The sequence below is a fragment of the Ovis aries genome, chromosome 13, assembly GCF_016772045.2.
Source record: "Ovis aries strain OAR_USU_Benz2616 breed Rambouillet chromosome 13, ARS-UI_Ramb_v3.0, whole genome shotgun sequence".
Classification (NCBI taxonomy): domain Eukaryota; kingdom Metazoa; phylum Chordata; class Mammalia; order Artiodactyla; family Bovidae; genus Ovis; species Ovis aries.
This window is the reverse complement of record NC_056066.1, coordinates 23,440,022-23,463,044: the sequence shown is the minus strand read 5'-3', so window position 1 is coordinate 23,463,044 and position 23,023 is coordinate 23,440,022. Positions and strand designations below refer to the sequence as shown.

The window sequence follows — 23,023 nt, the reverse complement described above, 5'->3', positions numbered from 1 at the left end:
TCCTGGCTCCCAGGGGTTATGGAAAAAGGGGGCCAGTGCCAACCTTGCTGAGCCTCACCTTCTCTTAGGTGTGGATGGAATGAGCAGCATCTGCTGTGCTTCCCAGGCCTCTGCAACCATCAGGTGACTCCCTCGGTGACAGAGCTTGATAAACCAGGAAGCACATGCAGGGGTGTGCCCACTGAGCCAGCCCTTTTATTAGGGAAGCGAGGAACTCAGGCTCCTGCAGTGCTCAGATGAGGGGCTCACTCTCGCACTTGGTCCCTATGCTCACTCCTCACCCAGAGTGCAGCACACCCAGAATGGTGCTGACTCCTGGGGGAGGAGGCCGGGTGTGTGAGGGCAACAGCCTCTGGTGAGGGCCACCAACGCAAAGGCACGGTTTCTGAATGCAGCATTACTGACACCTGTGTTCAGAAGCAGCATTGCCAAGGGCTTAGAAACTAAACAAATCAGCTTGCTTTTCTGGTTCTCAGTTTTTCTCCGCTGTCAAATGAGAAGTTTGAACAAGATGCTTTCTAGGAATTCTTCAAGCTTTAAAATTCTATCTTTGTATTGATACTATATCAATATTATTGAATGTTGTGCACTACTCTTTGATTTATTCACTGTAAATCTGAAACACACATTTGCTCTGGGATCCTTTGATTTCTCTAAGCATATTATGAATGTCATCTCCATCTTTAATGATGGAGAAATGAAGAAAATAAGTGTGAAAAAACTCTTTCTGAAGAAGTAAAAAACAACATATCCAGTCGATAATTCATATAGTGTGTGTCGGTTGCTCAGTCATGTCCTACTCTTTGTGACCCTGTGGACTGTAGCTCACCAGGCTCCTCTGTCCATGGGATTTTCCAGGCAAGAATACTGGAGTGCATTGCTGTTCCCTTCTGCAGGGGATCTTCCCAACTCAGGGGTGGGACCCAGGTCTCCTGCACTGCAGGCAGACTCTTTATCATCTGAACCACCAGGGACACCAGTTCATATAGATGTGCTCTAAATAAGAATATTTGGGAGATGGTAGGAAAGAATTATTTTGACATTTGTTAAAGGGGTGAGGAAGACTTTATTTTAAAATTTTTTTTTAAATAATTTTATTTATTTTGGCTGTGCTGGGTCTTTGTGGCTTTTTTCCAGTTGTGATGAGGAGGGGCTGCTCTCTCATTGCACAGCTTGGGCTCTAGGTGTTCAGGCTTCAGTAGCTGCGGTTCCCAGGCTCTAGAGCACAGACTCAGTCCTTGTGGTGCACAGGCTCTGTTGCGCAAAGGCATTAAGGGATCCTCTGAGACCATGGATCAAACTCCTATCTCCTGCATTGGCAGGCAGATTCTTTACCACTAAGCACCAGGGAAGCCCTAAGGAAAATTTTATTCAGGACTATTACAATAGAGGAGAGAGATTGGGCTTAACTGCAAATACAGTAATGGTTGCGGGGGGGTTATAGTTAAGTAAAGTGAGTGGATCAATGGGTAGAGGAGATAAATCAAGGGAGATTCTTGCTCAGTGCAGTTCAGTTCAGTCCCTCAGTCATGTTTGAATATTTGTGACCCCATGGACTGCGGCATGCTAGGCTTCTCTGTCCTTCACCATCTCCCAGAGCTCACTCAAACTCATGTCCATTGAGTCGGTGATGCCATCCAACCATCTCATCCTCTGTCGTCCCTTTCTCCTCCTGCCTTCAATCTTTCCCAGAATCAGGGTCTTTTCCAATGACTGAGTTCTTCGCATCAGGTAGCCAGAGTATTGGAGTTTCAGCTTCAGCATTGGTCCTTCGAATGTATATTCAGGACTGATTTCCTTTAGGATGGACTGGTTGGATCTGCTTTCAGTCCAAGGGACTCTCAAGAGCCTTCTCCAACACCCTAGTTCAAAAGCATCAATTTTTCGGTGCTCAGCTTTCTTTATAGTCCAACTCTCACATCCATACATGACTACCATAGTTTTGGCTAGATGGACCTTTGTTGGCAAAGTAATGTCTCTGCTTTTTTATATGCTGTCTAGGTTGGTCATAACTTTCCTTCCAAGGAACAAGCATCTTTTAATTTCATGGCTGCAATCACCATCTGCAGTGATTTTGGAGCCCCCCCAAAATAAAGCCTGTCACTGTTTCCACTGTTTCCCCATCTATTTGCAATGAAGTGATGGGACCAGATGCAATGATCTTCTTTTTCTGAATGTTGAGTTTTAAGCCAACATTTTCACTCTCCTCTTTCACTTTCATCAAGAGGCTCTTTAGTTCTTCTTCACTTTCTGCTATAAGGGTGGTGTCATCTGCATATCTGAGGTTATTGATATTTCTCCCAGCAATCTTGATTCCAGCTTGTGCTTCTTCCAGTCCAGCATTTCTCATGATGTACTCTGCATATAAGTTAAATAAGCAGGGTGACAATATACAGCTTTGACGTACTCCTTTTCCTATTTGGAACCAGTCTGTTGTTCCATGTCCAGTTCTAACTATTGCTTCTTGACCTGCATACAGATTTCTCAAGAGGCAGGTCAGGTGGTCTGGTATTCCCATCTCTTTCAGAGTTTTCCACAGTTTGTTGTGATCCACACAGTCAAAGGCTTTGGTGTAGTCAATAAAGCAGAAATAGATGTTCTTCTGGAACTCTCTCACTTTTTCGGTGATCCAACAGATGTTGGCAATTTGATCTCTGGTTCCTATGTCTTTTCTAAATCCAGCTTGAATATCTGGAAGTTCTCAGTTCACATACTGTTAAAGTCTGGCTTGGAGAATTTTGAGCATTACTTTACTAGCATGTGAGATGAGTGCAATTGTGCAGTAGTTTGAACATTGTTTGCCTTTGCCTTTCTTTGGGATTGGAATGAAAACTGACCTTTTCAAGTCCTGTGGCCACTGCTGAGTTTTCCAAATTTGTTGACATATTGAGTGCAGCACTTTCACAGCATCATCTTTTAGGATTTGAAAAAAAAACAACTGGAATTCCATCACCTCCACTAGCTTTGTTCATAGTGATGCTTCCTAAGGCCCACTTGACTTCACACTCCAGGATGTCTGGCTCTAGGTGAGTGATCACACCATCGTGATTATCTGGGTCATGAAGATCTTTTTTGTATACTTCTTCTGTGTTCTTGCCACATCTTCTTAATATCTTCTGCTTCTGTTAGGTCCATACCATTCTGTCCTTTTTTTGTGCCCATTTTTGCATGAAACGTTCCCTTGGTATCTCTAATTTTCTTGAAGAGATAGCTAGTCTTTCCCATTCTATTGTTTTCCTCTATTTCTTTGTATTGATCACTGAGGAAGGCTTTTTTATCTCTCCTTGCTATTCTTTGGAACTCTGCGTTCAAATGGGTATATCTTTCCTTTTCTCCTTTGCTTTTCTCTTTTCTTCTTTTCACAGCTATTTGTAAGGCCTTGTCAGACAGCCATTTTGCCTTTTTGCATTTCTTTTTCTTGGGGATGGTCTTGATCCCTGTCTTCTGTACAATGCCACAAACTTCCATCCATAGTTCTTCAGGCACTGTGTCTATGAGATCTAATCCCTTGAATCTATTTGTCACTTCCACTGTATAATCTTAAGGGATTTGATTTAAGTCATACCTGAATGGTCTAGTGGTTTTCCCTACTGTCTTCAATTTAAGTCTGAATTTGGCAATAAGGAGATCATGATCTGAGCCACAGTCAGCTCCGGTCTTGTTTTTGCTGACTGTATAGAGCTTCTCCATCTTTGGCTACAAAGACTATAATCAATCTGATTTCAGCATTGACCATCTGGTGATGTCCATGTGTAGAGTCTTCCCTTGTGTTTTTGGGAGATGGTGTTTGCTATGGTGTGTTCTCTTGGCAAAACTCTATTATCCTTTGCCCTGCTTCATTCTGTACACCAAGGCCAAATTTGCCTGTTACTCCAGATATTTCTTGACTTCCTACTTTTGCATTCCAGTCCCCTGTAATGAAAAGGGCATCTTTTTTTGGTGTTGGTTCTAGAAGGTCTTGTAGGTTTTCATAGAACCGTTTAACTTCAGCTTCTTCAACATTACTGGTAGGGGCATAGACTTGGATTACTGTGATATTGAATGGTTTGCCTTGGTAAGGTACAGAGGTCATTCTGTTGAGATATCAAGGGATATTCTCACTAAACCCACCCAACAGATTTCTTGCCAAAAGCAGGCTGGGTAATGAGATGTCAAGGATGGGGAATGAGGAATTTGATTAGATTTCAAGGGTGAGGGGATTCTCGCTGAACTTAGTAGGACTTTGGCTACAACTAGACTAGGCTAAAATTTGGTTAAAGAAAATAATCTTTGTCAGTGGGAAGAAATAATCTAATTTCTAGGACAGTGTAATCTTTTTTAGGTGACTGTTTCAAATAATTATCCAATAATAAGTTCTCCATGGTTGTTTTACAAATAAATACTAGAGGAGGGAATGAGGGTTCGTGGAAGGGTAAATTCCTGTTTGGTTAATAAGACACAATTCTCAGATCCCTAGTTTGATGAATACTCATAGTTGTAAGTGGTTTGGAATCCTGGATTGCAAGACGTGGGGTGAAACTAAATCTGAATCAACCCCCAAGACTAGCCCAAACTCTACACTTCTATGAAAATAGTGGCCATTTCAATGGTTACCATGCAAAGACAACTGCCAGAATGTTTATTGTCTTGCTCATGTTCCCACCATTTTGTAGAGGATAAAATTTGAATAACCCTATATACTATTGACTGGTGTTCAGAAAGTGCTAAGTGAATATCTCAGTGTAGACATATGTCACACGGTCTACACTGCATGTTTCAATACCCTGCCTTCTTTATTACTGATCCAGCTCCATGCACACTTAGTTAGGATCCTTGGTTTTGGAAGTTCAGTGACATTGATTATGAAACAGTTCAAAACAGGGAACATGTTTTCTTGGAACTTAATCCACTATTTTAATTCAAGATTTGAAATGCAGACAATTTTGAGAGACAGATTTTGAACTGGAGGGTGTCAGTACAGTGAGTATCTGTTATTGCCTGTGCCCTCCATCCAGGCCTCTAGTTCCAGGAGAGTTGGGTTGGGCTGATTTTGGATCCAGTAAGGATGAGAAGGTAGGCACACTGTCCCTGCCTTCTAGGAGTTTCTGGTTAATATGGGAACGCTGCTCTGAGAGAGAATCTCCCAAGTCTGTGAAAGAACATTCAGAACAGATGAAAGGTTAGCACCAATGGAGAGAAGTCAGAACATAAATCACCAAGGGTCAAAGTCTAAGAAATAGTACGAAAAACATCCACTTCCCTCCGGCAGCCTCAGGGTGGCAAAACCTTCCAGAGGCAAAAGAGAAAAATGGCAGAACAAAAGGAACAACCTCCTCCTGAAAAGGAAAATAATGTCGCCCATCACCTGCAAACACAGAGGAAGGAGAAAAGAAAACAAAAGAGCCTTTTACTTCTCATTTATATGCATGAGTAGAAGTAGGTCCCCCATCTTTCCCTTGTTTTCCTCCAAAGAAAGCAGTTTTCAAATTGCATTCAGAGATTGACTTTGCTGCAGAGATGCAGCTTTGTTTTATGCCATCGAAAAATAATTCTTTTCAATTATAACCCTATTTGAAGACTGTCTTTTTAGCTATTGAACAGAGCTTTTGGAGTTGTGGTGGTTCTGTGGCTCTGTGGAGCAGTCTGCCAGTTTTGATGTTTGTATTTTCTTCTATTCGCGTTCAGAGTGAAAGGGCCTCCTTAAGCTGTAAATGACGGGAAAAAGAATAAGCTGTCTGCTCTGATCCACAATCAGCATAACTCCAAGAGAGCGTTCTCTGCTTAATCCGGACATGATTAATTCAGCTAAAGTGGATTTTTTAAATGACTAAGAATAAAATGTATTCCAGTTGCTTCCTGCTAAACCATCCTCAGTTCGTGCTCCTCCCCGTGGACAGCAAAATGGGGGACTTCTAGAATTCTGACCTAGCATTTCCATAACACCTCAGTGAATTGGAGGAGCTTTCTGCGTAATTAGCATGCAAATGTGCATTTCCATGCAGAATGGCAGACAAGCTCTCACTCTCCTGCTGAGGGACTGATTTTGTTAGAGGGCCCCAAGAAGGTGTGTTTTTCATTAAGACATGCTTGCGTGACTATGAACACAGGGGTAAATTCCATCTAGGCTGTAATTGGGAAGGAACCTTATGAGAAATGAGTTCTGGCCTCACAGCAAGTCAAAATGTCTGTGCCCTGGATTGGTCTAACATAAACTGGCCAAAAGATGCACACTTCTCAAGGAGTGTTCATCTGGGGCCAGTTCTTGCTTTTTGCGTATTTAAAATTTTGTCTAAAGGAATTTTTTTTGAAAAGCTTCAGTGATTATCTGCAAAATAACTATATTAGGGGACTTTATTAAGTCATGCAATCTCACTTCATTTATTATTCTAAGTGGCTCCCATAGGGCAGAGGGAATAAGGCCTTTGTTCTGTCTTCTTTTTGTCCCAGGAAGGAGGTTCCCTGGAGACAGGACTGTCACGGTTTTCTCTGGCGACATTCTCTTCTGTAAACAGTTCTGCTTGGAGCTTCTGAAATGTATATCTTTAAGACCAGATGTCTAGCTTTCTGGTTTTGTTTGTGGGAAGACATTTTTCCTGTCAGGAGTGTGGGGACAGTCTGTGGCTAGGGTGACACATTCTGTCGTACCTGAATAAGACTGAATAGGGAGGACTTCCCTGGTGTCTCAGACGGTAAAGAATCTGCCTGCAATGCAGGAGAGCTGGGTTCGATCCTTGGGTTGGGAAGATGCCCCTGGAGAAGGAAATGGCCACCCACTCTAGTAATCATGTCTGGAGAATCCCCATGGACAGAGGAACCTGGCAGGCTACAGTCCAGGAAGTCTCAAAGAATCAGATACAACTGAGCGACTAAACACAGCACAGGGAGGACTTAGCATCTTAGGCATCCGGGCAGCTAGAAGCTTCTGGGCGAGAAAGTGGCTGCCTGAAACTGAGTTCCATGCCTTTTGAGCAAGGGAAAGCTGAGTTGGCTCTGAGATGGGGGTAGAGGTTAGGGGAAAGCTTTGTCCTTGAGGGGTGTCCTTGGGTGGGGGAGGATGAAAATGTACCACTTCTTAGCATCCAGGATGATGGGTAGCATAATTATTTTTAAAATCTTTAAGGGGACAAGGGGTTTTCCAGGGGGCACAGTGGTAAAGAAACCACCTGTCAATACAGGAGACACAGGAGATATGGGTTTGATCCCTCGATTAGGAAGATCCCCTGGAGGAGGAAATGGCAACCCACTCCAGTATTTCTTGCCTGGAAAATTCCGTGGACCAAAAAGCCTGGTGGGCTACAGTCCATGAGGTTGCAAAGAGTTGGACCTGACTGAGCGACTAAGCACACACATAAGGGGACAACAAGCTAACAGTGATTAGTTGCCTCTAGTCATGGGACTGTGGGTGACAGTAGCTTCTTTATATATTTGTCTACATTTTAAAAGTTCTCTATGTTTTCTACAGTGAGAATGTATTACTTTCAGAATCCTAAACACTATTTTTAAGGCTCTCAGTCCTGGCAGAGGGGTCAGGAGGAATGGAGCTGGCAGTTGCAGGAAGGTGCAGAGGCAGGAGTGCAGAGCTGGAGCCCTGCCAGTGACTCCCCACACCCTGGCACTGCAGCATGGCAGGGGTGGGGCCATCTGCTCCCCACTGAGCAAATCTCCCATCCTCCGCAAGGTGCTCAGAAAGCCGCCTCTGCTCCTCAGCCAACCCTTGCAGGGCTGTGGGGCCTGCCTTCGCTGAGAGCTGCCCTTGACTGTGGTACCAGCTTCCAGCACATTGATTTATGGAGCTATTTGGTGTCAGGTAATTGCCCATCAATATCCTATTTATCACCCAGCTTGTCACGGGTTGTGGCTGCTATTCCATAAAGCCAAGGCCTCTGAGAAAGGGCCAGTGACTCAGAGCCCAGGGAGAGGACACAGGAAATGTAGCACTTTCAAGTTCTTTTCTCCCCATTTGTTTCTTGCTGCTCAGCTCTCCCTTGAACAGGGTGGGGAGGCACAGCGGCTGCACCCAGGGCAGGGCGCTTGGGGTTGTGGGGAGACTTCTGAACACCCAAGGCTGCCTTCTGCTGGGAGGAGCTCCCTTGACCCCACCCTTCTCACCAATATCCTTCCTAAATAAGTGTGCTCTGTGTGTGTTGAGGGGAGAGGGGCAGATTAGGAACAAAATCTGCGTATTCAGCAGGTCATTACATTTTTTAAAGTCCAGATTAATAGAATGGAAAGGAATATATCAAAACACAAATACTCTAGCTTGATAGAAAAATGCTTTTCTTCTTTGCAGTAGTTTCCATGCTGTGTAGAATGAGCGGGTATCTCTTAGAAACAAAATAATACACCTTATATATGTTCACTGATACTTGAAATTCCACAATTCAAGAGTCATTCATTCAGTTTCAAGTTTTTTATGATTTTAAAAATGCAGGTTCTCCTAGAAGGTGTCTTTTACAGCCTGGATGAGGAGTTCATTATTCTGGGAAGAAGGCTTCGGGGAATTGACAGGCCCTGGAGAGCAGGCTCTGATGAGGGGTGGGGGTGGGGGGCTAGGAGGGAAGAGTGGAAGGAAAGCAGCTTTCCTACCAGAGGGTTTGCCAGGGGTGCAGCTGGAGGTGTCAAGTATGAAGGTGGAGGTGCTCCCCACTTTGCAGGCAGTGCTGAATTCCTGGGAAGCCCAGCTGTTGTCTGGAGCCCTACAGGTCAGGAAACACTGGGCTTTCTGGGCCCTTGCCCTGCCCTTGAGTTTCATGGGTTCTGTCAAGGCTCTTGCCTCCTCCAGTCCTTACTCTGCAGGGGGGAGAAAAGGGAGCCAGAGTCTCCAGGTGTCTGACAACAGAGTCCCATCTCCTGACACTGAGTGATTAAAAGGGATTTTTCTTTTAAGAAAAAGAAACCTTTTATCATACTCCTGGGGCTGTCAGAAACCACTGGAGGTTTTGCTAGTCTTGCTTTTAGATGCAAAAGCGAGAGGGCATGCCTGTTCTCACCCTAGCTCACCCTTACAAGCCTGGGTGAGGAGAGGAAGGAGGTTTTCCGGTTGGTCTGGGAGGTGTTTTGATGGACTGTTCTCATTATATCCAGGGCAGCCCTCACTGAATGAAAGCAGGCTGCGAATCATTTCTACCCACAGATTCCCCTTCCTATTGATTATGTCTGAAAATCTGGGTCCCTGGGCACAGCATGAACCAGCCAAAAAGGGTGAACGTTCATCTGGTGCTTTCTCTGTGGCAGGCACTGTTTTCCTTTCTGTCTTTTTTTTTTCTTTTTTTTTTTACTGCTTTAAGATTATGCATCCATATAATTCTCTCTGCACCCCAGTGAGAATGGAGCCATTGTCATTGCCATTTTCCAGGCAAAGAAACTCTGGGCCAGGGAGTCGCTTGCCTGAGACCATCCTGTCAGTGGGTAGCAGGGCCAGGCTAAGAACCTGGGTGTTCAGTGATGGCCTTTGATTATAACCATGACCCATACTCTCCCACCATTCTGTCTGCAGATGGTCATTTCAAATTTTGCTTACATCTGTGTGTAAGGTCTTAAAAAAATAATTATAATGGAATACCCTTTCCAGGCATTATGCTAATTATAATGTGCCAACAATTTACATCAGTAATTAGGAGACTGGGGAGTGAGTGATTCAGTTGCTTGAGGAGAGGTGCAAATATTACTCCCTGTGGAAACCATATTCCCAAATCCCAAGAATAAAAATAGCATACCAACAAATACTGATGCCCACTGGAAGCCCGTCATCTAAATATTTTCAAGGTCCAAGTATTTTAGTGATTAAATATCCCAATGGCATAAATCTATAAAGACAAGAAAGTGGGCAAACCCACTCAAGTCAGCCCACTTCAGTGCAGGGGAAGAAAAAGCCTTTTCACACTACCTCCCTGGGTCCCCTAGCTCGGTCCCTATAAATTGGACTGACAAATGCAGATTAACAAAAGAAAGACATAGACATTTATTTTTTATTTATTTTACTCTATTTTTTGCGTGCATGTTTCTTGGAATATTTTTTTCTGACACTCCAGTTATTGTGACAACTGTGTAAATCTTAATTGATAATTAAATTGAAATACTTGCTAGTATTTTAATTATAATACAATGGAATTATTTGTTAGTATAAAAATAAATATGGACAAATTTTTAAAGCTTAAAAGCAGACTACTGATCCTGAATTGAGTGGAGATGGCAAAACTAATATTGAGATCAGAATAGAAAAGAAAAGCAGAGACTGGAAAACAAATATTTTAAACTTCACTGTGAATGGCAATTGCAATTTGCTGCAGAATAAAACAAAGAAGTTTTCTGTTTTGTTTTTTAAAAAGATAATAGAAAAACAGAGAAAGTTACATCAAATATGATAAGTTCCTCCTCAAGTCAAAAAATAATTGACTAAATTTGTCACCTGCTATCAGAATTGAGCATCAATCAATAAAAATTTTAAATATTTTTAACAGAATCTGATTGTAATTTTGGCCAGCTATGAAATGGCTCAGATTCTTATTCATACATACATAGAACCATTTCTTGATAGATAATAAAATGAACTATTATTTCACTTATTGAAAATTTAAAGAAACTTGTGAGGAAACTACTAAAAGTGATAATTTACAAAAAGTGGAAGATTTTCAGTTAAGCTGGAAAACAATTGCCCATAGACTAGAAGACCTTTCTAACAACATCAAAGATCAGTTCATACACAATTGAAAATTTGCAAGGATTTTTTCCCCAGCTTTTAATGGGTTGGGAAATCTAAGAGACACTTGCCAATAAATATTTGGGTATATGTTGTCTCAAATTTGCAACAAATGTCAACCCCTGGCCTAAAGTATGGAACTTGTGGCATATATAGTTTTAATCTTTCATACACATTTATTTACTATAAGCCTTATGTTGCAAAAGAGCTTTCATAAAGAAATGAAGACACCAAGACAGGTGAAGCCTGAGTGTGTTCATACTAGGTTTGATGGAGACTAGAAGTTGTGGGGGAAAACTGATGAGAAGAAAGGGTATGAGCTAATTGTGGGAAACTGAAAGTCCTTTAGTCGCTCGGTCATGTCTGACTCTTTGCGACCCCATGGACTGTAGCCCACCAGGCGCCTCTGTCCTTGGAATTTCCCAGGCAAGAATACTGGAGTGGGCTGTCATTTCCTTCTCTAGAGGATCTTCCCGACCCAGGGCTCGAACTTGCGTCTCATGGATTGCAGGCAGATTCTTTACCACTGAGCCACCAGAAAAGCCTGAGGGAAAGTTATCAAGGTCTGTTTGTTCAGAGTCCTGTGAGTCCCTTGACCTTGGGAGATAAGGACTCTCCTTTCCTCCTGGTATAAGGAGGTTGCCTCTCACATGAGGTTCTCATGACTCCTTCAGGGTGATGGAGAAGGTCAGGGAGACCTGCCTGTACCTGCCATTTCTCAGGTTCCTTCAGCTAAAAATATTCAGTTTGCCAAGTAGCTGTATTTTGGAATCACATGTTCTCAGCCCTGCATTCAGCAAACAACAAAGGTGAAATAATTAAAGCTGAAGGCATTCACAACCAAGACATTCTCAAATTTCCTAAACAGTTTAGTTCATGTATTTTTAATTGTCTTTTTATAGACATGAACACACATTAAAACAAAAGTTTAGTTCCAATTTTTAAAAAAATTGAAGAACAGTTACTTTTAAGTCTCCTGCTTGGATTAAGGTCTTAGTATCCACACTTAGCCTTGGATGTGAAAGCATGAGCTGAAGGAACACTTTGAGGTGCTCATCAAAGATTGACTCTGACCTTCTCTGGGCAGGTTTCTGGTTCATAGCTGAACTCTGTGTGTTTTTGCATCCTTCCTACATGGCCTCTTTGACAGTGGTGCCAACTGTACATGGTACACATGTGCTTGGTGCCAACTGAAAAATGATAACAGAACATGTCCTTGGAGGAGTCACCTTCCAGGACCTCTGACTCCAAGGGACCTGAGTTCAGTGAGTGGCAGGCTGAAGGCAGACCTGGCTTCTCTCCTGGGGTGATTTATGTTAAGGCTCTGGATCAGGTTCTCAGCCAGATGCCATCCCCCTACTCTCACCCAGCCCAGGCTGCTGGGACTGTGCCAATAACTCAATGGTGAACCAGAAACTAAGCAGACAGTCTGTATTAAGAGATTTTTCCATGACCCTCTTCATTTCTTCCTTTCCTTTCTGTGGGATTTCACATTCATGAGCATATCCTCTGAACGTGATGTTGTAATAGCATCAGACTAGGCGATTCTGAGTCCCAGGGTACTCATTTCATAAAGAACATGCGTCAGAAGAGAGCATTTGTGTTATCCTGTAAATGTTTTTAATTCACCAATAATGTTTAGTTAGCAATCATGGATCCTGGGCCTGGAGAGGGCTTTCCTGTTGCTAAATTTTGTGCCACTCATTAAAAAAATATTTTTTTTAATGTGGATCTTTTCAAAAAGTCTTTATCGAATTTCTTACAATATTACTTCTGTTTTATGTTTTGGTTTTTTGGCTGTGAGGCCTGTAGTATCTTAACTCTCCAACCAGGGATTGAACCCACACCCCCTGCCTTGGAAGGTTAAGTCTTAGCCACTGAACCACAAGGAAGTCCCTGTGCCACTGCTTAAAGCCAGCTAGGATGCATGTGTGTGTTAAGTCGCTTCAATTGTGTCTGAGTCTACGCAACCTTATGGACTAGCCCACAGGGTCCTCTGTCTGTGGGATTCTCCAGGCAAGAACACTGGAACGGGTTGCCATGCCCTTCTCCAGGGTCAGCTAGTATGGGTTCCATATTGTTACTTCTGAGAGGGAGCCTATTTCAAGAAATTCTTAGCTTCCTTTTTATTTATTTTTTATTCTATTAGCTAGGGAAAGTTAAAAACTGCACAAGGAAAGTCTCCCTATCTCATTCAGCAGTTCATTTTTTTCCCTTTCATCCTAATTCTCAAAGAAGTAAATAATTACATACAAAGGATATAAACCAAGCTTTCTATTCTATAAGCATCTAAGGAACCAGCATATTTATCTTTCTTCCTATCTGTCTCTCTTTTATTTGTATTGATAAAAAGAGATTAATTTTTTTTCTAGAAAGCCAGACAAATGAAATCATACAGCTAGAAAATTCTGTATGCAAGATAATGACTATCATTGATTTAGCAGATACATGACTTGATAATACAGATATAAATGCATTCATCTGGATTTTTCAAAGTTTTTCTAAAAGTAAAGACTATGAAATGAAAGGAGAAGATAGGCACTAATTCAGATTTTTCAAAGAAAGGAGCCCATAAATAAACTAATTGGACTATCACTCGATTTGTATGTCAGATATGTAAGTACTTAGGGAACACTGTTTGTTTCAGCTGTTCTCATCACTATGATTAATGACTACTTAAAAGTGCTCGATTCCATTTGTATGCCAGCTGTTCTTGTGTAAAACAAACTGGGACTTTCTCAAGATACAGTCAGACTGTCTGCAGAGCTTGGGAGCTGATACCTACCAGTTAGAAAAGGAAACGGGTGGCTCTTAGCTCATCCTGATGAGATCAGACCCAGATGCTTGTGACTGAAATATATTCCTAAAGTGGATGCTTGTTACTGGGGACTTGTAAAATCTAGGGCCTGCCCCATGTGTCGCTTCAGCTTAGTGGAAAGGTTGAGCCAATCGGGAGCTTTATGCATGGTTAGCAAGTTAAAAAGAAACAAAGTAGTCTTAACCGTACACACCAGTATTTTCAAAGGGAAATATGCAAGATGAGCCTTTCAAAATCACAGACAAGCTAGACCAGGCAGCAGTAAGAAGTCATCAAGCTGTGGAAGTAATGTTATGTCCTTTCCCAGAGAAGTGGCCACACACAGATCACATCCTGGGGGTAGGCAAGGTGTTGGTGATGGGGGCATGACTTCACAATTAGAAGATTGTATATGCAGGATCATGACCATCAATAATTTAGCAGATAAATGACTTGAGAGTATAGGTATAAATGGATTCATCTGGGATTTTCAACATTCTTCTCAAAGTAAAGACTATGCAATCAAAGGAAAAGAGAGGCAGGGCTTCTCTGGTGGCTCTGTGGTAAAGAATCAGCCTGCCAATGCAGGAGACGTGGGTTTGATCCCTGGTCTGGGAAGATCCCACATGCCGTGGAGCAACTAAGCCCTTGCACCACAGCTATTGAGCCTGTGCTCTAGAGCCAGGGAGCCACAACTGCTGAGCCGGCACAAAGCAGTGAGTGAAACCCAGGAGCTCTAGAGTCCGTGCTCTGCAACAAGAGAAGCCACTGCAATGAAAAGCCTGCAAACTGCAACTAGAGAGTAGCCCCTACTTGCCGCAACTTGTGAAAAGCTCATGCAGCAGAAAAGACCCAGCACAGCCAAAAAGATATAAATAAAATTACTTTTAAAAAAAAGAAAAAGAAAAGAGAGGCATGGTAAGGAATGATTTCAACCATGAACTTCAAAGACAGTGAGCAGAAATGCTCACCACATAGTCACTTCCTGTAGAGCAAGTTCAAAAGTAGCTGTGCGATCACTGACTGTACCCTCTGCATTGAAACGCAAAAGGGAGTCTGAGATGGGAGTGATATTCTTTACCACACAACAGCTTTCAAAAGGGTCCATGTGAAAATGAAAACCCTATTGTAGTCTTTAAGGTGAGTTAGTTTAAGACACAAAGACAGTCAGCAAATATTGTTCAGGCTGTCTCTGTGCTGGTCACTCTGCCTGTAAGGTGGATGCGAGGCCTAAAAGAACTTTTTGTCTCATTGGGAGAGAACAACACTTAATAGCTAACAGTTGTCAAATGCTTACTATGTTTGGAGCTATACTGAATATGTCCATCCTTTTATTTATTCCTCAGAGCAACCTTATGATGTCATTATTATAACTACATCCCCATTTTAGAGACAAGCATGCCAAGATATTTGCTCAACATCTATTAGGAATGGCAGAAGCAGGATTCTTGCACTGAAGTCTCTCTGATTCCAAAGACCAGGTGTGGTCTCAGCTACTATGTGGTAGCCATGTGTATGAGGAAAGTGGCAGTACCAGGCAGTAAACATGAGGAAAAATGTTAAGATGAGTGTCAATGGCAGTGTCATGGCAGGTCATCAGAAGAGTGAAGAGCATCTTGAGGAAGCTTAGGGAAAAAGGTGAGGCTTAATCTGAATTTGGATTTGAATTTGTAGTCCAAAGATTAGTAGGGTGATTTGAGGATGACTGCCATACATGGAACAACAGACTGGTTCCAAATAGGAAAAAGAGTACGTCAAGGCTGTATATTGTCACCCTGCTTATTTAACTTATATGCAGAGTACATCATGAGAAACGCTGGGCTGGAAGAAGCACAAGCTGGAATCAAGATTGCTGGGAGAAATATCAATAACCTCAGATATGCAGATGACACCACCCTTATGGCAGAAAGTGAAGAGGATCTAAAAGCCTCTTGATGAAAGTGAAAGTGGACAGTGAAAAAAGTTGGCTTAAAGCTCAATATTCAGAAAACTAAGATCATGGCATCTGATGCCATCACTTCATGGCAAATAGATGGGGAAACAGTGGAAACGGTGACAGACTTTTTTTGGGCTCCAAAATCACTGCAGATGGTGATTGCAGCCATGAAATTAAAAGACGCTTACTCCTTGGAAGAAAAGTTATGACCAACCTCGACAGCATATTGAAAAGCAGAGACGTTACTTTGCCAACAAAGGTCCATCTAGTCAAGGCTAGTAGTCATGTATGAATGCAAGTTGGACTGTGAAGAAAGCTGAGTGCTGAAGAATTGATGCTTTTGAACTGTGGTGTTGGAGAAGACTCTTGAGAGTCCCTTGGACTGCAAGGAGATCCAACCAGTCCATTCTAAAGGAGATCAACCCTGGGTGTTCTCTGAAGGACTGATGCTAAAGCTGAAACTCCAATTCTTTGGCCACCTCATGTGAAGAGTTGACTCATTGGAAAAGACTCTGATGCTGGAAGGGATTGAGGGGCAGGAGGAGAAGGGGACGACCGAGGATGAGATGGCTGGATGGCATCACGGACTCAATGGACGTGAGTTTGACTGAGCTCCGGGAGTTGATGATGGACAGGGAGGCCTGGCATGCTGCAGTTTCTGATGTCGCAAAGAGTCGGACACGACTAAGTGACTGAACTGACCGACTGACTATGCTTTCTCACTAATGCTCTTTTCGTGCTGCCAGAGAAAAGAAAAAGTTGGCTCACGAGTCACCGAGTTGATCTATTGTCACTTTTCTTGAAATAACATAGTTATAAATAGAATTGACTTTATACATGTTCATACAATTTTTTAAATTTTGTATCAAAATGTATCAATATCTCTATTTTATAGATGAGAAATTCCATAAAGCCTCACATACTGGAAGAAGTGATATAGTTATTGGGAGACAATTCTCCCTGGATCTCCCTCTTTTCTGTCTTATGAGAAGAGGCTTCCTGACTACTCTTTGCTCTAGAATCTGTCTTCAAGGATGCTAGTGAACAAGCCTGGGAAAGATAGTGAAAAGGGTAGATGCTTCCTGCCCACATGAAAGTTAGGTTCTCTGAACTCAGGGTTCCTCTCCTGGGACACACCTGCTGTGCTTGCTGTCGTCCACCTGGGTCTGTCCATGGGACTGGGAGCAAGGGTGCCTGATATGATATGCTGTCTCTGCTGCTTGCTGTGCAAGAAGAATAAGGCCTTTGTCTCTGACCCGGGCATCTCATGTTTATGCCAACAAAAATGGTGGCACTTAGCTTGCAACTGGGGTGCAACCTCAGACCCCTCACACATCAAAGAGAGGGAAATTTATTTACTTTTTTAGATAGGTCAAATTTATCCTCACCTTATTTTTTTCTGGGGTTTTTTTTTTTCTTTTTTTCTCATTGCACTGCATGTGGGATCTTCATTTCAGACTAGAGGTTGAACCTATGCCCCCTGCAGTGGAAGCATGGTTTCTTACCCACTGGACTGCTAGGGAAGTCCCTATCCTTATTGAAAAATAAGGCTGCTGCTTTGGCATCCGTCAGATTACTATCAAGTAGATCCATCTTAGAACCCAGAGAAACCAAAGAAGACAAAATGCCCTTGTGAGCGTCTCTCTTTTACACTTATTTAAGGTGCCCAGAGCTTAGTCGCTTGGTGGTGTCCGACTCTTTGTGACCCATGGACTGTAGCCCACCAGGCTCCTCTGTCCATGGGGATTCTCCAGGCAAGAATACTGGAGTGGGTTGCCATGCCCTCCTCCAGGGGATCTTCCCAACTCAGGGATCAAGCCCAGGTCTCTGGCATTGCAGGCGGATTCTTTACCATCTGAGCCACTGGGGAAGGCCAGGGACTAGGTTAAGTCCAGTTCTCTCCATGTCCTTACCCTCAAGGTGCTCATCATCTAAAGCAAGGGTTGACGCTGGCCTGTGAGCCAAGTCTGGCCCACATCTGTTTTATTAAATAAGATTTATTGTCTAGGTGTGATCGACCGGCTGCTTCTGTGCTACAATAGCAGAGTTGAGTTGTAATAGAAACTGTACGCCTCGCAAAGCCTAAAATATTTACTCTGTGAGTCTTTAAGGAAAATATTTGTTAACCTCTGATCTAAAAGAAGAGATACACGAAGAATAAAGAAAGCCCTCAAATCATGCTAAAGACAGAGGTGTGAAGAGAACATTGTGAGAATAGAATACAAAGCTATAAGCACCCACATGTACTCACATAACCTCCCCATTCCTCCATGCACACACACACATACATGTCATTTACATGCACAGTCTTACTTCATCCTTGTAGCAGCTTTATTAGATTAGTAGCTTTATAGATTGGGAGCATCTCCTCTACAGACAAACTAGGTTCAGATTTAAAGCTTTGCCAATTACTACCTGAGTGAACTAGAGGTAAGTTACTTCTCTGTGCCTCACTTGCCAAACATGGGTAATATCACCTATACATCAAAGGGTTCCTGGAAGGATTCAATGAAGGCTTAGAAGAGCCTCTGGTACATAGTAAACAACATGTAACTATTCATTATCATTTATCTCCATTTTCCAGATGAGTAAATTGAGAGACAGAGAAGTTGAGTAATTTTTTCAAAATCACATAAGTAGAAAAAGGTAGATGCAGAACTTATCCCCAACTCTCACTCACAAACCTGGGCTTTTTGCCACCATTATTATATTGCTTCTCAATAATAAAGGCTTATTAAATTTATAAGGAAAATCACCACAGTAACATTTCTTTACCTTTTCCAACAATGCTATTTTTCAAATTGTAATTTTTGGCTTATTGGCTTATCCTACAGGTCCTTTGTACTGCGTGAGTTCTACCAGGGCCTTACTTGAATTTGCTATATTAATATATTTATTCCTGACACTTCAGTGGCTGTCCTTTGAAGTCGAGTATACTTTTATTATTAAAATAATGATGTTTCTGGCTTTAAAAGTATAAGTCTAAGCAAAGCTTTTGCTAGTGAACTATCTAAAAATATTCAGGTGATTTTAGATTAAGAATAGTACTTTTAAATACTAAACTCAAGTAATTGGATACTATTGTATTGCTCTAAAAAATATTCCCCCAAAATATGCCCAATGGTGATATTCTCCATTTAGTTTTCATAGTGTCAGTTTATCTTACCCGAATTATTCAACTGGGTGAAAACAAAAAAGCAAAAAAAAAAAAAAAAAAAAGGCAAATAAACCACCAGTAAGTGGTTTATAGCCTTTCTGGGAATGGTTCTAAAGGGAAATGTATTTCCTGAAACTCCTTACCTCTTATCTCCAGGTATCTTCAGATTACTGCCTTTGGCAGACAAATAGTATGAGGAAATCTGGCTGAGAAATATGTTACTATTCAAATAATTTTATGTCAATAAAAAGCCAATATCCATTTGATCTGACACATCATTTTGAGCTTCTAGAAAATATTTTCCATCACTGACAGTGCTGCTTCTTGGACAATATCTCTGAAACCTACTTACTAAAAGTGGAGGACAGTTATTACCTAGAACCTAAGTGAGAGAGGTAGCATACCAAAATCATATCTAAGACGAAAACAGGAATGCGTGTTTGGTCTGTACCAGACTAAGACTATGTCGTGTCCACCTGAACAACATCACGGTGGCGCAGCACGGAACTTTTCCCTCATTCCATTTTGATGTTTGGCCACTGGCTTATATGAAAACTCTTTCCAGAACTTGCTGGGAGGCGGTTTCTCAAAGACGTTGTTTTCTATATTGCATTTGTCATCTGTTTGAAGCTCCCAAAGAAGTCCCCTGGTCTTTGTTCCTCTTGAGAAACTGCTCTGTGTTTTTGTCTAGCGGACCCCGTCATCAGTCATGACAGCATTCCCCTCTGCACTGGCATGCTAGACAGTCAAAATTCCACTTACCTCTAACAAGTATGCAGGATTGTCACAGAATGCATTTTGAATTCTAAACTTAGTCTCAGCCTTGTCGAACTTTCTTTTCTATACTTACGCCTGTTGCTCATTTGTTTTTTATCTTGTTACATCTTATATATCTTTGTAATCCATCAAGAGAGACTTGGAAATGCTTTGATGGGTATGTATCCTATAATCTGTGCTCTGGTTCATGAAATTGGGTGATAAATACAATTACCACACCATTTGATGTAGCAACTTTATTTTGAAATAAAGAATTACACATTCTTTGAAATTACACATTGGTTCACACAGAATAATCTTCACCTTAATTCCTAAAATCAAAGTCACTTTTAAAAGCCTTTTAGTAAAATGATTTAGACGGGTTGGCTTTAGACTTAAAGGCATGATGAGTAAAATGTTTATACTATATCAGATCCATTTTCTCTTGCCGTTTGGAATGTGTGCTTGCTCCCCATTTTGTGCTCAGTACTGACAAAACAATCTCTCCCCAAAGATTTACCTTATTCTTATATTTCAAATCTTTTCAGAAAAGAAGAAATTTTTAAGTCACGTAAATTTAAAATCATATTTTTGTAACCCAGCATTAAAATGTGCAAAAAGCAAATCAGAATTTTTAACTGAAGGTATATTTCTAAGTCAGCATAGACAAGTACCGTGTATGAAAATCGTTTTTAGGAATATTTTCAATTCAGTGAAGTATACTAAACAGTGTTTTTAATGATAAATTTGGAAAAATATAAACAAAAAATTTTAGAAAGGAATTTGTGATACTAAAATGGATCTGCTGCTGCTGCTAAGTCACTTCAGTTGTTTCTGACTCTGTGCAACCCCATAGATGGCAGCCCACCAGGTTCCCCTGTCTCTGGGATTCTCCAAGGAAGAACACTGGAGTAGGTTGCCATTTCCTTCTCCAGTGCATGGAAGTGAAAAGTGAAGTTGCTCAGTCGTGTCTGACCCTCAGCGACCCCATGGACTGTAGCCTTCCAGGCTCCTCTGTCCAAGGCAAGAGTACTGGAGTGGGGTGCCATTGCCTTCTCCGAAAATAGATCTACAAATGTTCAAAATATGAATACTCTTACTATATGGTAGTGAGAGGAGGTGACTGAAGACATGAAAGACCACTGACTTTATTTAACCAGGTATTCCTGGAGTGTCCTGAACATGAAGCATAGCAGTCACAGGGCACTCACTTTCTGGGAACAGTAACTGTGGGCTTTTTACACAGGATTACCAAAGGGCAGAGATGCTCCTCAGGAAATGCGAGGGGTGGGGTGGGTTAATTTCAAGAATAAAAAGCTTTCCTTGAGCATAATATGATCTCATCAGACTGACTGCTTGCCAAAAGCCTGAAATCAGAAGCACAGCTGAGTCCAATCCAAGTGACCTCATTTCTACACAAGGAGAGCATTTCTAAGGTTTTTATTTAAAGAAATAAAATCCACGGGTGAACTTCATAGAAAGGTATATAATGCATTTCTTGTTTGAATCCCTTCTACGTTCATTTGGAAGTTTAGAGAAATCTGTAATGATCTGCCTCGCGACTTCTTAACTTTATCAGGGACCCTGGATGGAACATGAGGTCAACTATGTAAACTTCCAGGGGAGGGAGTGCCCCTATCACTCCCTTTCGGGATTCGTTCATCAGCTTAACTTCATTCCAGGCTCTGCCATACTCCCCGCGAACAAGAGAGCAGCCTACACCAATTTTATCAGCCAGAGCCTGTGGGAGAAAACACGAGATCAGCCAAGAGTGAGGAGGGGAGGGGCGGAGAAAAAGGCTTGGTTTAAAGACCCACCTTGCTTGAAGGTGAAATATGCACTTTTGTAAAGGAAAAAAAAAAAAAAAGTGCTTAGAAAGGAGGCTGGAGAAATGTACAGAATTGTGACAGGAGTCGGTAAAATGTGTTAAGTTTCCTTGCTCCTCAGGATTCTGTGGACTCTAAACTTGTGTGTAGGTCCTGCTGGGAAGGGACATTTTTCAGGCAGGTATGCTGCATTGTATCAGCACAAGATTGATAATGTAATTGGAGAAAAGCTGTTCCACGGGCTTTCAGCACTACGGTGTCTATCAATCTTTCCATGCTCCTGGGCTGTTCTTTGGGTGTGAAATGCAGTGGGATTGAAGAGAGGGATCAGATTGGGGTGGGGTGGGAGGGACCTGTTTGTTCTGTGTGGTGTAGGCTGGTGGAGCCAGACCAGCAGCACTGTGAGCAGCTGGTCCTTGGGCTGCCTGCCGCCCAGTCCTCAGGGGTTGCTTATGTTCCTTGGAAGCTGTCTCTTCCTTCAATTTGTCCTGATTTTAACAGCACTTTTTAAATAATCTGGAAAGCTCCTAGTCCCATCATAGGGAATACGAGAGCTGGCTGAGTTTGAATTTCAGGTGACTAGCGTCACCTTAAGGACATGACTCACTTCTTTATGCTTCTGTGTCTCCATCTGTGGGATGATAACAATGGTGTAACCACCTTCCTTGTCAGGTGGGTGTAAAGGTCAACTGAACTCATGCTGTGAATGCTGGTACACAGTACGGGCTCAATAAACGTTCCTAGTACCAGAAGGCAATGCTTGCGTTGATTCGATCATCTCTGTATTTCTACATGCATGTCATTATAGTTGGGCACGACTAAGCGACTTCACTTCACTATGTAAAGACTGCTACCAGGGAGTCTTGGGTGAACCCAGATGATGGAGGCATGGTTGTTATTTTTAGGGCCTTAGATTCCATCTAGTCTGATCAACAGTCAATGGTAGCATAACAGTGTCTGGATGTTTGGTACTCCTGTGATATATAATAAAAAATATATATTTGGTCTTTGTCCAGTTCCTGGCAGAGGGCTCCTAAAACTCTTGGAATTTCCTAAGTGATGAGATCCATAAGGTGTCTTTTGTTTTGTGAGTGAGGTGACTTTTGGACCCTACCTAAGGATGGGAGCTGGTTGCCAGGAGAATCAATTCTGTGAGTGAAGGGTTGAAACTTTCACTCCTGCTCCCATGACCTCTAGGGAGGGGAGAGGGGTTGGAGGTTGAATCAATAGCCAATGGCCAATGATTTAGTTAATCACACCTATGCTATATATCGTTCATGAAAAACCCCAAACTCTTGGAGAGCTTCTGGGTTGATGAGCAACGTCTTCAGAGAACATGGAAGCCCAGAGCCTTTTTCTCGAAGCCTGCCCTATGTGTCTCTCCTACCTGCCTGTCCCTGCTGCTGCTGCTGCTGCTAAGTTGCTTCAGTCGTGTCCGACTCTGTGCAACCCCATAGACGGCAGCCCACCAGGCTCCCCTGTCCTTGGGATTCTCCAGGCAAGAACACTGGAGTGGGTTGCCATTTCCTTCTCCAATGCATGAAAGTGAAAAGTGAAAGTCAAGTCACTCAGTCATGTCCTACACTCAGCGACCCCATGGACTGCAGCCTTCCAGGCTCCTCCGTCCATGGGATTTTCCAGGCAAGAGTACTGGAGTGGGGTGCCATTGCCTTCTCCGCCTGTCCCGGAGTTATACTCTTTTATACTAAAGAGTTATACTCTTTTATAATAAACCACTGCTTTAGTAATAATAATAATATTTCTCTACTTTCTGTGAGCCACTCTAGCAAATTAATTGAACCCAAGGAGGAGGTTACTGGAACCTTCAATCTACAGCCTGGTCACTCAGATGCACAGGAGACAACTTGGGCTT

At 42.2% G+C, this 23,023-nt stretch overlaps 1 protein-coding gene across 8 annotated transcripts in view; it reads right to left on the bottom strand.

The window, feature by feature from the left end:
- Positions 1 to 4,879: 4,879 nt before the first annotated feature.
- ARMC3 (armadillo repeat containing 3) overlaps positions 4,880 to 23,023 on the bottom strand; it is a 102,360-nt gene continuing 84,216 nt past the window's right edge. For 7 of the 8 annotated variants that reach the window (XM_012188319.4, XM_004014222.5, XM_027976606.3 and 4 more), the window contains one exon: positions 19,567 to 21,065. In XM_012188319.4, the coding sequence (XP_012043709.1) occupies positions 20,856 to 21,065 (210 nt within the window). In that variant the 3' untranslated portion in view covers positions 19,567 to 20,855. Of the gene's footprint in view, positions 5,129 to 19,566; positions 21,066 to 23,023 lie in introns of those variants that run through there. The other variant, XM_060397336.1, reaches the window with a different exon arrangement.